The 14,391-nt window shown below is 39.7% G+C and overlaps 1 protein-coding gene across 3 annotated transcripts in view; it reads left to right on the top strand.

The window, feature by feature from the left end:
* The first annotated feature begins 8,619 nt into the window (after positions 1-8,619).
* LOC112258116 (septin-8-A) overlaps positions 8,620-14,391 on the top strand; it is a 50,670-nt gene continuing 44,898 nt past the window's right edge. Inside the window, exon 1 of one of the 3 annotated variants that reach the window (XM_024432242.2) lies at positions 8,620-8,876. In XM_024432242.2, the coding sequence (XP_024288010.1) occupies positions 8,847-8,876 (30 nt within the window). In that variant the 5' untranslated portion in view covers positions 8,620-8,846. The remainder of the gene's footprint in view (positions 8,877-14,391) is intronic. The other 2 variants (XM_024432243.2, XM_024432244.2) reach the window with 2 other exon arrangements.

Raw genomic sequence — 14,391 nt, 5'->3', positions numbered from 1 at the left:
TACCCTATTCTCCTCTTCATCACATGTTTAATACAGGAACACAATCATGTTTAAATGGATTCCTAATCTGTTGTTGAAGTGGTCATGTACAGATTTAGTTTGACATGGATCTGCTGAAATGGACATTGAATCCCATTAGTATGTCATGCATTACTAATTCAATATGAAATAAAACGCGACACACCATTAGATACACTAAGAATGCAATGTACATGACACAACAGAGAGTACCACATTTTACAAGTTACTTACTATACCTCCTATCCTGATAATATGTTTTCTTGAGGTTTGATTGCTTAAAAGGGAGAGGACTGGAATGATATGCTGGTTGCTCTTGTTGATTTATGAAAACTAAGTTCAACACAACTGAATAAAACCCTTATGTACATACTGTACCCCCATATGTTCCTTCCTCTTATACCCCTATATTGTCATCTCTAAATCAGAGTCAAAATCCTCAAAAGCACACATGATTAAATAGATTTCATGCAAAATATAATAGCCTATTATTGCAGTTCATATCAGACTCATGTCACTTAAATACATCGGAGGTGGCTCTGTGCATGGATTAACTTTCATCTCTCTCGTCCCTCGGGTCGTCACCCAGCGAATAAAAAGTGGGTCTTTGCTTGTGCTTTTTCTTTTTTGAAGAGGTGACTTATCGTATGCAAGCCTTTGGAGAGTTCTGGGAAGTTATCTAGCTCCTCCCTTTCCAGTTGGATAACATCCTGGGGCTGGACATTAGGTTCACCAAGTAGCTCCCTCACCTAGGCAGAAATCCCTTTGTGTAGGTAGTGATATGGCTTCTTCCCACAATTGTCTCTTATATTCACATCCGCTCCATATTCACGCAGCAGCATGGCCAACACAAACTCCTGGTCATGCAATGCAGCAATGTGCAGTGGCGTGTGACCTCCATATGTCCTGGCAGTGACGTCGAGGTCCATTCCACCTTGCCTGGATTTGTCGATGATCTTACCCACCATCTCACTGTTGCCCAGTGGAGGGCTGCGAAACCAGACATGAAGTCCTTCTTCTCTGCCAGCTGTGTGTCTCTGAGGAGCAGGCCGTACACCTAACTCCAATGTCCAGCAGCAGATCTCACTAGCCACTCGTGCTCTGCCTTTTCCAGGGGGACTGTGGATGTGTACTTAAGCTCCTCCGAGGGTTTGGTCGTCTTGACAGCCCTCCTTGGTATGGCCGAGCTCAAACCCACACTGTCAGTGGATGGTCTTCTCTTGGTTCTAGAAGAGCTGAAGGCATCTTGGTCAGGTGAGCCTCTCCTTGGAGGGTCATCATCATCTTCCGATTTTAGTTTATGGATCTCCATTCTGGTTAAGTTTGGAGGCATTTGTAAAGTCAGTGCAAATGGCTTCTTCACATTAGGGTTCTCTATCTTCCATGGATACACAGTCCTTCCTGAGGGGCCATATTCTCTCTGTGCATCAGCCGTATGGTCTATGTTGAAATTCAGGGGCCTTTAAGGTTTGAAATCCACCTTTTTTAATTCCAGCTCTATAGGTGAATGCACATCGCTGTCATTTGAGACACTTGGAATAACAGGTTCTTGGAGGTTTTCAGGACTTGAAGTCTCACTACCTCCACCTTGAGAATGTGCACTGTGCTTGATGTTCCATACAGGTGAGGATTCACCTGGCTCTGGGACCTCTTCACTTACAGACCTTATAACATGTACATAATTTGTTTCTCGTAAACAACTGCTGATTTTTTTTTTTTTTTTTTGGTAATGTACCTGACATATTCAATTTCTTTCACAACAGCAACAGTGTTGAACTAGAATATATCCATGTGCTGTTTCTTCTCTGAGGGATCAGCGCAGTTCAGGAAACCTTTGAACTTACACAGTAACTCGGAATTCTTCAACAACCCCCCTCCTTCTATTAACAGTAAGATAATAGCTTCTTGAGTCAAATCCATTTGATTTATTTCAGCTTTTATTTCATTCATCACATTCCCAGTGGGTCAGAAGTTTATATACACTCAATTAGTATTTGGTAGCATTGCCTTTAAATTGTTTCACTTGGGTCAAACGTTATGGGTAGTTTTCCACAAGCTTCCCACAATAAGTTGGGTGAATTTTGGCCCGTTCCTCCAGACAGAGCTGATGTAACTGAGTCAGGTTTGTCGGCCTCCTTGCTCACACATGCTTTTTCAGTTCAGTTCAGTTTTCTATATTTTGAGGTCAATGCTTTGTGATGGCCACTCCAATACCTTGACTTTGTTGTCCTTAAGCCATTTTGCCACAACTTTAGAAGTATGCTTGGGGTCATTGTCCATTTGGAAGACCCATTTGCTTCAATATATGAACATTATTTTTCTACCTCATGATGCCATCTATTTTGTGAAGTGCACCAGTCCCTCCTGCAGCAAAGCACCCTCACAACATGATGCTGCCACCCCTGTGCTTCATGGTTGGGATGGTGTTTTTTTGGCTTGCAAGCCTCCCCCTTTTTCCTCCAAACATAAAGATGGTCATTATGGCCAAACAGTTCTATTTTGTTTCATCAGACCAGAGGACATTTCTCCAAAAAGTATGATATTTGTCCCCATGTGCAGTTGCAAACTGTAGTCTGGCTTTCTTATGGCGGTTATGGAGTATTGGCTTCTTCAAATCAAATTTATTTATATAGCCCTTCGTACATCAGCTGATATCTCAAAGTGCTGTACAGAAACCCAGCCTAAAACCCCAAACAGCAAGCAATGCAGGTGTAGAAGCACAAATCAAAAATCTGATTTGATTTGATATTGGCTTCTTCCTTGCTGAGCGGATTTTCCCATGATGTCAAGCACTGAGGCACTGAGTTTGAAGGTAGGCCTTGAAATACATCCACAGGTACACTTCCAATTGACGCAAATGATGTCAATTAGCCTATCAGAAGCTTCTAAAGCCATGACATCTTTTTCTGGAATTTTCCAAGGTGTTTAAAGGCACAGTCAACTTATTGTATGTAAACTTCTGACCCACTGGAATTGTGATACAGTGAGTAATAAGTGAAACAATCTGTCTGTAAACAATTGTTGGAAAAATGAATTGTGTCATGTACAAAGTAAATGTCCTAACCGACTTGCCAAAACTATAGTTTGTTAAGAATACATTTATGGAGTGGTTGAAAAACGAGTTTTGATGACTCCAACCTAACTGTATGTAAACTTCCGACTTCAGCTGTACCTACCTGCAGATTCTGGGGACACATGGAAATCATTTGAAAAATATGCTGACTTGTCTTGGGAGGTGGGCTCAGCTAGCCTGTAGTCGTCAGCACATTATATCAATGTTAGCCTACTCCAACATTATTCAACGGTTAGCCAACAAAAAGTTTGAAAGAAATACCAAAAACACTAGGGAGTATCTGGCCATTCACATACCTATTCCACACATGCATAGAATGCATTGATACATTTAAGTATTACAATATACTAGGCAAAGGTGATGCAATGTTTCAAAAACAGTAGAAATGCCAGGCAACACTGTTTCAATACCAAAGAGACGGGGTGTATTCATTACGCCGATTCTGTTGCAAAACATTTAGTCTGTTGCAAAAGTAACCTTTTACTCCAAACGGAAAATGTTTTGCAATGAAAACGAAAGTTTTGGACAAATTCAGGTTGGTCCCTCCCATTGATGGTCCCTCCCCGTTCCGTTCTGTTTGTTCTATTTGCTTCTGTTTGGGTCTTAAAGGCCCAGTGCAGTCATATATTTCCACTCTTTGAGATTTAAATAATACTGTGAAATTGTGAAGATGATGATAATGCCCTTTTAATGTAATAGCTGTTTCAAAAAGACCACCTGCAATACCAGCCTGTTTTGGTGGGATGGAGTTTTGGCCTGCCTGGTGACATCACAAGGCAGTAAGTTAGCGAATAGACCAATAGGAAAGAGAGTTCCAAATCTCTCTGCCAATAACATCTAGTTTTCAGTTTCCCCCTCCCCACTCAGACCACTCCAAGACCAATAAGATATTTACATCAGAAAATGTTTTGTCTTTGTAAGAGGGACATATCCATAGATTTTTGTTGTTGATGTATCTACACTCAAGCTGGGCGATGTTTGTACAATGTCCACATGTAGCCTACACCTGAAGGGATATCCCTTTAAAAAGAGTGCAGCATTGAAACTGCAGTAAAAGTGCAATAACTGCAGTCGACTGTGGAATTTTGGACGCAGTAATTGCAGAATAACTGCAGTGTACTACACGGTAACTGCAATTATACTGCAGCTACACTGCAAAATTACTGCAGTTTAAAAAAACGGTGTTATTTTGGATGCAGTATTCGCAGCATACTGCAGTTATACTGCACTCTAACTGCAATCTTTAATCGTAAGGAATTAGTTCTTGGATTTGTCTCCCAGGAAAGATCTAACAGTGGACATAAGGAGAGATGAGACAAAACTAGCCAATTATAGAATAATGTGTTGAAGGACAGCTGAGCTGACTGAAGACCACGTAGGCTTGTTGATATTGTTTCCACGGTAACAATTGACATGACGTGATGAAACTTTGAAAATAAGTTGCAAGCTACTTTCGTAGCAAGGTGCTGTAAAACAAGTGTCTTATGAAACACTTTCCAGACACTGGGTCTTACTTTTTTGCTTCCTACATGATTCCATATGTGCTATTTCATAGTTTTGATGTCTTCACTATTATTCTACAATGTAAAAAGTAGTAAAAATAAAGAAAAACCCTTGGATGAGTAGGTGTGTCCAAACCTTTGACTGGTACTGTATATGTATAGTACATAGCTATCTCAACTACCTTGTACCCTGCACATCGTCTCGGTACTGGTACTCCTTGTACAGTCGTGGCCAAATGTTTTGAGAATGACACAAATATTTGTTTTCACAAAGTTTGCTGCTTCAGTGTCTTTAGACATTTTTGTCAGATGTTACTATGGAATATGGACGTATAATTACAAGTATTTCATAAGTGTCAAAGGCTTTTATTGAAAATTACATGAAGTTGATGCAAAGAGTCAATATTTGCAGTGTTGACCCTTCTTTTTAAAGACCTCTGCTATCCGCCCTGGCATGCTGTCACTTAACATCTGGGCCACATCCTGACTGATGGCAGCCCATTCTTGCATAATCAATGCTTGGAGTTTGTCAGAATTTGTGGGGTTTTGTTTGTCCACCCACCTCTTGAGGATTGACCACAAGTTCTCAATGGGATTAAGGTCTGGGGAGTTTCCTGGCCATGGACCCAAAATATCAATGTTTTGTTCCCCGAGCCACTTAGTTATCACTTTTGCCTTATGGCAAGGTGCTCCATCATGCTGGAAAGGCATTGTTCGTCACCAAACTGTTCCTGGATGGTTGGGAGAAGTTGCTCTCAGAGGATGTGTTGGTACCATTCTTTATTCATGGCTGTGGCTGTGTTCTTAGGCAAAATTGTGAGTGAGCCCACTCCCTTGGCTGAGGAGCAACCCCACACATGAATGGTCTCAGGATGCTTTCCTGAAGGCATGACACAGGACTGATGGTAGTGCTCACCTTGTTGTCTCTGGACAAGCTTTTTTCCGGATGCCCCAAACAATCGGAAAGGGGATTCATCAGAGAAAATGACTTTACCCCAGTCCTCAGCAGTCCAATCCCTGTACCTTTTGCAGAATATCAGTCTGTCCCCGATGTTGTTCCTGGAGAGAAGTGGCTTCTTTTGCTGCCCTTCTTGACTCCAAAAGTCTTCACTTCACTGTGCGTGCAGATGCACTCACCTGCCTGCTGCCATTCCTGAGCAAGCTCTGTACTGGTGGTGCCACAATACCGCAACTGAATCAACTTTAGGAGACGCGTCCTGGCACGTGCTGGACTTCATTGGGTGACCTGAAGCCTTCCTCACAACAATTGAACCGCTCTCCTTGAAGTTCTTGATGATCCGATAAATGGTTGATTTAGGTGCAATCTTACTGGCAGCAATATCCTTGCCTGTGAAGCCCTTTTTGTGCAAAGCAATGATGACGGCATGTGTTTCCTTGCAGGTAACCATGGTTGACAGAGGAAGAACAATGATTCCAAGCACCACCCTCCTTTTGAAGCTTCCAGTCTGTTATTCAAACTCAATCAGCATGACATAGTGATCTCCAGCCTTGTCCTCGTCAACACTCACACCTGTGTTAACGAATCACTGACATGATGTCGGCTGGTCCTTTTGTGGCAGGGCTGAAATGTAGTGGAAATGTTTTTGTCTGGCAAAGAGGGACTTTGCAATTAATTGCATTTTTTTTACAAAACATCCACATTCAAATGACAACATACAGACGAACACAAACATCCACAACATACAGACGAACACACAAACATCCACAACATCCTTCCCAGACCCACTTGCTCACACCCCCATCTCCCGTGCGCATATTACTCTTGCCAGATGGCCTCAAACAGCACAATTTTGTTCCTCTCCATAGCCCACACACTTTCAACATTTAGATAAAGAATTTGACCTTTCCATTGTGTTAATGGAGGAGTGGTTAATTTGACATTTTAAGTATAACTTTTTGAAGATGATTGAAGAGAAAAGTATTGTCCAACCCATCAGGTACAGTATCTCACTGCACCCATATATGCCATGTCTTCAAAAATGCTGACATTTGAATACTTCTGGCAGCCAACTTTCTAACTGCCCATAACTTTTGGACTTCATAGCATTCCCAGAAGGCATGGATTATTGAGTCATTGTACATTTTACACTTAAGACATGACTCTGGCATTGTGCTGTAGAATTTGTGAATTTTGTATCGTGCAATACATTTTATACATTCTTTATACTGGATTAAGCATTTTCGATAACTATAAATTCATTAGTTATGTTCCAACATTCCCTCTATCTTGTGCCAATATCAGTTATTTTTTAAGTCTTGCTTCCAGTAGTTTATGTATTGTAGTTTAGATTGTCAGTTGGACAGGCTCTCTGCAAGGTTTTGTATATCTTACGGATCATATAAATATCCTTTTCTGACTCAAATAGGGTTCCTACAAGATTGCTCTGTCCAAAAGATTTCAAATTGAAATTTGTTGATATGAAACTTTTAAGTTGCATGTATTTGAAAATATCTACATTGGTCAGTCCAAAACTGCTTTTTAATTCGGTCATAGAAATAAATGTATTTCCTATCACCAAGTAATTTATGTTTTTTATGCCTTTAGTTTTCCATGTAGACTAACTTATCTTTGAATACTGAAAAGCTCTTCAAGGATTGTTCCATAGGGTTGTGTTTTTAGGTACCGTAGTGATATTTGTTCTTGTAGAAGACATTTGATTTTCTTCTATATTGTTAGTGTTCTTAACTATGAAGTTGCTGATGTGTTTAGCTTTATCCTTAGAAAATAGACACGTAAAAATATTCTGGGGATGAGTATGCTCCTCCTCAGTATGTTACCCATTATTCCACTTTAGTGCATTTAACTATATGTTAACTATGTATAAGTAAAAGCCCTGGGTGGCAAATTGATACAATTGCAAGTCTGGAAGGTTAAAACCACCCTCTGATTTAGAAAGATGTAGAACTTCCCTTTTTATTCTATGAGTTGTATTTGACCATATAAAGTCTGTTATGACCTAGTATACTTTTTAAAAGAATGTCTTCCGTGTGGTCATGGGTATTACCAAGAATAAATATAAAAACTTTGGGAGCCAAGCCATTCTGAAGAGGTTTATTCTGCCTGTAAGATTTATGGGAAGATTGTTTGTTTTAATTAGATCTGTTTACATATTGTTGAGTAATGGGATAAAGTTATCTTTATATATTTGTTGTTTGTTGTCACTTATTAAGCCGTCCTAAGTATTTGATATGTTATTGTGGTCCACTTAAAGGGGTGCTGTCCCTATTTTATATACAGAGCATTTAGAGTATTCTGAACATATGTTTTGCAAGGGGGGCATTGAGTTTTCAATATTGGTCTGGAATATTAGGAACTATTCTGCAAATAAGTTTAGTTTATGTTCATGTTTACCAATACTGATACCTGTTAGGTTTGGGTCCTGTAGTACAACTGCAGTTATAAAGTGCAGTATAACTGTTGTACGCGGCAAATACTACGTCCAGAATAACAGTTTTTTACTGCAGTAATTTTGCAGTGTACCTGCATTTAGAGTGCAGTACAATGCAGTTATTCTGCAATTACTACATCCAAAATACAGCTGACTGCAGTTAATGCACTTGTTGTCAGTTTCAAAACGGCAATCTTTTTCTGTAAGGGCAGTGCAAACAGGTGGGAGAGAGGTCATCCCTGTCTTGTGCCTCTTTCTAAAGCGATTCATCAGATAATGCATTGTTTATGTGTATATCAGTACATTTGTAACAGCCTAATCATAAGGAGACTTATATTCGATCAAATAAGCCTCACGTAATTCGACACTCTATCATAGACCTCCATACAAAAAAGGGTTTATCTCATTCGGACAAATTTTGGGCGGAGGAAAATCCTCTCGTTTCGCCTCTTACGCTCTTGCATTGATTGAAGAAAAACGAGGCCAAATCAGGTATTGCAGTCAAAGCTCTCCAAACTACAAATCCCATGAGTGACCTGCACGGCAAAAGCTTATCGATGGCTTTTCATAATCATCAGCGCTTGGAACGTCAAGCATACAATGTTGAAAATGTTTCTTCATCTGCAAAGATAATTACAACCGTTCCAAATCTTCAGCGCGCTGTCCTGTCGTCGCTTGCATACCTCCGACAGCATTCCTAAACCAAATGGGAGTTTCCAGGAAGTGGCCATATTGGAAGCACTACCAAGCTCGTTCCCCTGTGTCAGTTTACGGAGAGAGTGAGACGAGGGCAGTTAGTTCCCTTTTGCCTAGCTCGGCATTAAAACGTATACATTCCGCACCATGGCTGCTACGGATGTAGACATATTTTCCGTAAGTACACTAATACAGTTTTCTGCCTATCAGCGTATCGCAATATGCATCTATGTAAGGGAATTTGCAATTATTCGTGGAAGTGTGGGCTATGTGGACTAACCGTAGTGAGCAGAGATGGTGGAAGTGATTTCTCTCAATAAGTGTTCACGTTGGATTGTCTTGATGGTGTTGTGCTCATTAATTATTTGCGAGTTTCGTAATGAGTTGACTACATACAGAGGCATAACGTTATTGCTGTATTGATAGTAGCATATACCGGTAGTATGTGCATTGGTGTAATTCCTCCATTGAGTTACACCAGCTGATAGCTGCTCATACCACGGTATGGTACCTACAGGAAATTGTAGGGACCCCAAATCTCCCTGGACAAGCATTTAGCCTACCCCATATTAGCTACAATGTAGCAACATTGTTTACTAATCATTGGTTGGTTTTATCTAATCATTGATTTGACCTTTTTCCTTTGAGACACAATGTGGTTACATTGGAACTTCCTGTTTAGGCAGTCTAAAATTATGCTTAGGCTAGCCTCCATACTAATGATTTAATGTTGTGATGGAGATTGAATTGCCTTTTTGAAGGGAAGATGGGCATCTTTTTGTTCAGTAAGTAGCCTAATTCAATTCTCAGGGATTTTTTTTTGAAGAGTTTTTTTATTTATATATATTTTTTCTATTTTCTATATATATATATATATATATATATATATATATATATATATATTTTGCAGCACTTCATTGTTTCTGAACACTATTAAACTGATGTTTTATTTTTTATTTAACTAGAACAAATCAGTTCAGAACAAATTCATATTTTACAATGACGGCCTACCCCGGCCAAACCCTCCCCTAACCAGGACGACGCTGGGCCAATTGCGTGCCGCCCTATGGGACTCCCGATCACGGCCGTTTGTGATACAGCCCGGGATCGAACCAGGGTCTGTAGTGACGCCTCTAGTACTGAGAAGCAGTGTCTTAGACCGCTGCGCAACTTGGGAGCCCTGATGTAGTAGTTCTTTCTGTCTGAATGCATCCCAAAACCTATCCTGAAGATACAATGTTGAATTGCATTGGATTCAACATTTCTTCTCACAACCTCTAAAAGCCAGGATGTTGAATTAAAAACATATATTTTAACTTACTTTACCAGTTGTCTGTACGGTTGGTCCTTTTGCAGGTAGGAATGTGATACAATTTATCCAAAGGAAAGTATAATTACATTAACTTTTCAAAGCGCTGGTACGAAGTTCAGATTTCTATGATCTGAAACATGCGCAGAACCACTTTGTGTGCATACTTCGGGTGATGGAAATCTGAATGCACTACCAGCGCTTTGAAAAGTTGAAGTAATTAAATTAAATAAAATCAATAATTATCACATGCTTCGTATCAACCTGTGTAGACTAACAGTGAAATGCTTACTTACGGGCCCTTCCCAACAATGGAGAGAGAGGAAAAATAGAAAAATAATAACACAAGGAATAAATGCACAATGAGTAACATTAACTTGCCTTTATTCACAGGGTACCAGTACCGAGTCTATGTACAAGGTAATTGAGGTTGATATGTACATATAGGTGGGGATAAAGTGACCAGGCAACAGGATAGATAGATAAAACAGTAGCAGCAGCGTATGTGATGAGTCAAGAGTTATTGCAAATAGGGTCCATGCACATAGTCCGGGTAGCAATTGGTTAACTAATTATACTTTTCTATGGATACAGTCTCACACTCCAACTTGCAAAACGACCAACCACACGGACAACCCGGTAAAGTAGGTTAAAACATTTTCTTCAAAATTCTGTCTTTTAGAGGTTGTGAGATTAAACTTTCCTGATCCAAATGCTCATTTATGCCCATCGTAGAATTCAATGTAACTCAACGTATGGTCTTCAGGGCAGTGTTCATTTTGGCAGCTATTTTAGATGGTCTAGTTTTAGTCTTAAAATACTTTTTTTTAGTTTTAGCCATGTTTATGTAATTTCATCCTTCGTTAATTTTAGTTATCAGTCGACTAAAACTCTGGACAATTTGTCTAGTTTTAGTCACAACCATTTTAGTCACAAGTCAGTGCATTTTTTATATTAAATTATGAATATTTAGGCACATTCAGATAGCCATGTCCAACTAGGCCTATTATTCCTTTGTGTACCTTAGCTGGCAACATTGATATTGTGGCAGGTTTTAACCAATGCCAGCCATAATTAACTCTACAGCTCTGATTTTCTCCACATCATAATCAAGGGGGCCAAATAACAGTGGCATTAAAAAAATGCCAGAAGTATTACTATACTTCTAAAATGTTACATTGTTTTGAGTTTTTTTCCCCCATGTGTCTCATTATAGTCATAGTTTTAGTGAGGAAAAATGGGTAATTGACAAGTATTTTTCGTTATAGTTATTGTTGGGGAAATTAACACTGATTCAGGCTACCCAAAACCTGGATTATGATTACATGTCATCAAAAACAATGCAAAATATGAATGGTGTGGTGTGTTTGAGGCATGAGGCTACAAAGACACCACACAATATGGTGTGATAAGCTTTTTTGGTACATGTCCACAGTGTTGATTTAACTTTTAGCCAATCCATAAGCACATTCCTTGAGTTGTTGAATTAGACAGTAAGCACTAAATTGCTTGGATAAGTAGATTAACAGAGGAGCCACTCCTTCCTCAACTTGTCACATTTGATTTAGGGAAGGGAGATTTTTCACCCTAAAGAGAGAACACCTCCTAAATTGCAGATTGCATGCAGATACAGTACTCCCCATAGGTTCCATTGTATTGCCTAGTAGGAGCAGTGATTACAGAATGATCAAGCCAAATGATTAGATTTGCATATAGGGAATGCAGTGAAATTGGTGTGAGGAACAACTGTGTCATTCCTATTTACTACCAAAGTTTTATGTTGTAGCCTACGATGCAAGCAAGACGATTTGTTTGAAGGGCACTGTTAATTATGACTGGTTATTGATGGGGAGGATGTATGGTTGATTGCATTGATAGGTTGAACAAAGTAGGGTGCAGAAAGCTATGTGAAACAATCAGTGTCCAAACAATAAAACAAGAGTTGTAGGGGAGCATTGATCGTATTGTACTACAGCGATCTATTTTAGCCCTGATTTATATAATGAATTGGCCGTAGCGGCTGTAGAATGTTTGATGCTTACTGACCCCTAAGAACATGTGTTATGATGCCAACATAATGCATACCATTGGGCCACGCACATTGCCTTGAGATGAAAGGCATGCTAATGAGTTTTGACACTTTAAAAAAACAATCATTTTTTTGTTGTTGATGTATATTAGTAATCCTATAGTAGATATGCATCTGCTGCTTGCAAACCAGTAGTGTTATTTTCTTGGATATCCACTTTTTCTTTGACAGTCTTTTATTCCCATCAGTGGAGGCTGCTCAAAGGAGGACGGGGAGGAGGACCATCCTCAGTGAATTTCATAAAAAATAGTGAAATTAAAAAAGTTCGAATTTTTAGGTAAAACTATTCTAAATATATTCACGTGACCAAATAATTGATTAAAACACACTGTGTTGCAATGGAAGTCTACAGTAGTCTCAACAGCACTCTGTAGGGTAGCTCCATGGTGTAGCCGGAGGACAGCTAGTTTCCGTCCTCCTCTTGGTACATTGACTTCAATAAAAACCTAGGAGGCTCTTGGTTCTCACTCACTTCAATAGACGTACACAATAATTATGACAACTTCCAGAGGACGTCCTCCAACCTATCAGAGGTCTTGCAGCATGAACTTTGTCCTCCCAATCAAAGGACCAGAGAATTAATCTAATACTGAAAGCATAAACTACAGCTAGCTAGCACTGCAGTACATAGAATGTGAGAGAAAGACAATAGTTGAACAGTTTTCAACAAATTAATTTCTTCAAAAATTAAGGAGAGGTGAGAGAGAGATTTTGTCATCTTTGTCTTTTTCCACACTTTCAGTTTCACTTACTTAGCTAGCAAATGCAGATAGTTAGTTTAGTCTACTCAAACACCTGGATCAAACAGAGGAATGCCATGTTAGCTAGCTGCCTATAACTATCCAACACAACACTGGAACTCTTCCAAGTGAAGGTAAGCTTTTGGTTTTATTAATTTATTGGCACCGGGGCCCACCAGTGTAAATGCTGAACTGCTTAATGTCTATACACTGTAATGTTACTGCATGATTGTAGCGGGTTTACTAACGCATTAGTTCTATTAGCTATGTTGACTAGGATGTTACTTCAGCTAATAAAGTGATGACGATGTAGGCTGTGTGCAGCGGTTATGACATGGTTTGGCTTGGAAAGTTTTTTTTTTGTTGCCTGGTCACATACAGCTGATGTGTTGTGCATTGAAGTCCACAAACGAAGGAGAAAAGTTGAGAGAAGGAATACAACGTGGCTGCTATGAAAGTGAACTGTGTTTACACGTGATCAGGGGTGTATTAATTCTGTTGAAAAACGTTTCTTAAACGGAAGCAAATGAAATGGATAAAAGTACCTGAAATTGTCTAGTAGAAAGTCTTGTTTGCAACTGTTGGACTAATGATGACACCCTAGATGAGCTAGATGCAGGCATGTGTGTGCAAGGCAGTATTGAATGTGTCACTGTATGTCACCTCAAAATTCTCTCCACCTGTGTGCACCTATGTTGTAAACTTTCATTCATAGGCTAGGTTGTAGCAACCTCATGATGGGTTAAGGGAAAATTAGAGTATCATGTAGTAGCCTAAACCTATCGATGTTACATTGAACTGGGTGAATGGAATATGAATGACCGTCATCCAATATGCTGTAAAAGACATAAGGCAATGCTTTTGGATCATTTTTTTTGTCCCCCCTCATCATAAACGGCACTGACCGCCACTGATCCCCATGATAATGAAGTTTCTAGCATTCTCTGTAGAACGATTTGGGGCAGATTCTTGTAACCTGAGTGTTACATAATCTGTTTTATATTGACCATACAACACAGTACAGCCTGGAGGCTGGGCTGTCACATCCACTGTTGTAAAACACTGATTAGCTTAGGCTGTGTGGGGAGTCAATTATCCATGTTATTTTGATTCCTATGTCTCACCATCTGATATCATACACATGCACACAAACCTATGAAACTGTCGATTTGGCTGTAACTGAATGTATTTCCTGACACCAACAGATTGGTATGCTCCTGTCGATCTCATAAAATGGCCACTGCTGTCTCCCCTCTCCTCGGTCTTGTTTCTGTCTTTCCTTTTGGACAGAGGCGTGTGACGAGAGAGACGGAGGAGTTTCTGCCAGACAGGCAGCTCTGTGTATGAGTGTGTTTATTAAAGAAAATATAGACTTTATTTTTCCTTGGATGCCTGGTGCCATGCGATGACCTAATCTCCACCATCTGCATACTGTAGATCTGTGCAGCCTTGTGTTAATAATTCTCCATTATACTCTGTGTAGTGTCAGTAGCAGCAGTAGTGTGTCGCTGATGGGTTGTGTGTTAGTTCACTAAAGCAGATCGACTTCAGGTG

The sequence above is a fragment of the Oncorhynchus tshawytscha genome, linkage group LG09, assembly GCF_018296145.1.
Source record: "Oncorhynchus tshawytscha isolate Ot180627B linkage group LG09, Otsh_v2.0, whole genome shotgun sequence".
NCBI classification, from domain to species: domain Eukaryota; kingdom Metazoa; phylum Chordata; class Actinopteri; order Salmoniformes; family Salmonidae; genus Oncorhynchus; species Oncorhynchus tshawytscha.
Note: the sequence above shows the minus strand (reverse complement) of the source record. Positions and strands in the feature narration are given on the sequence as shown.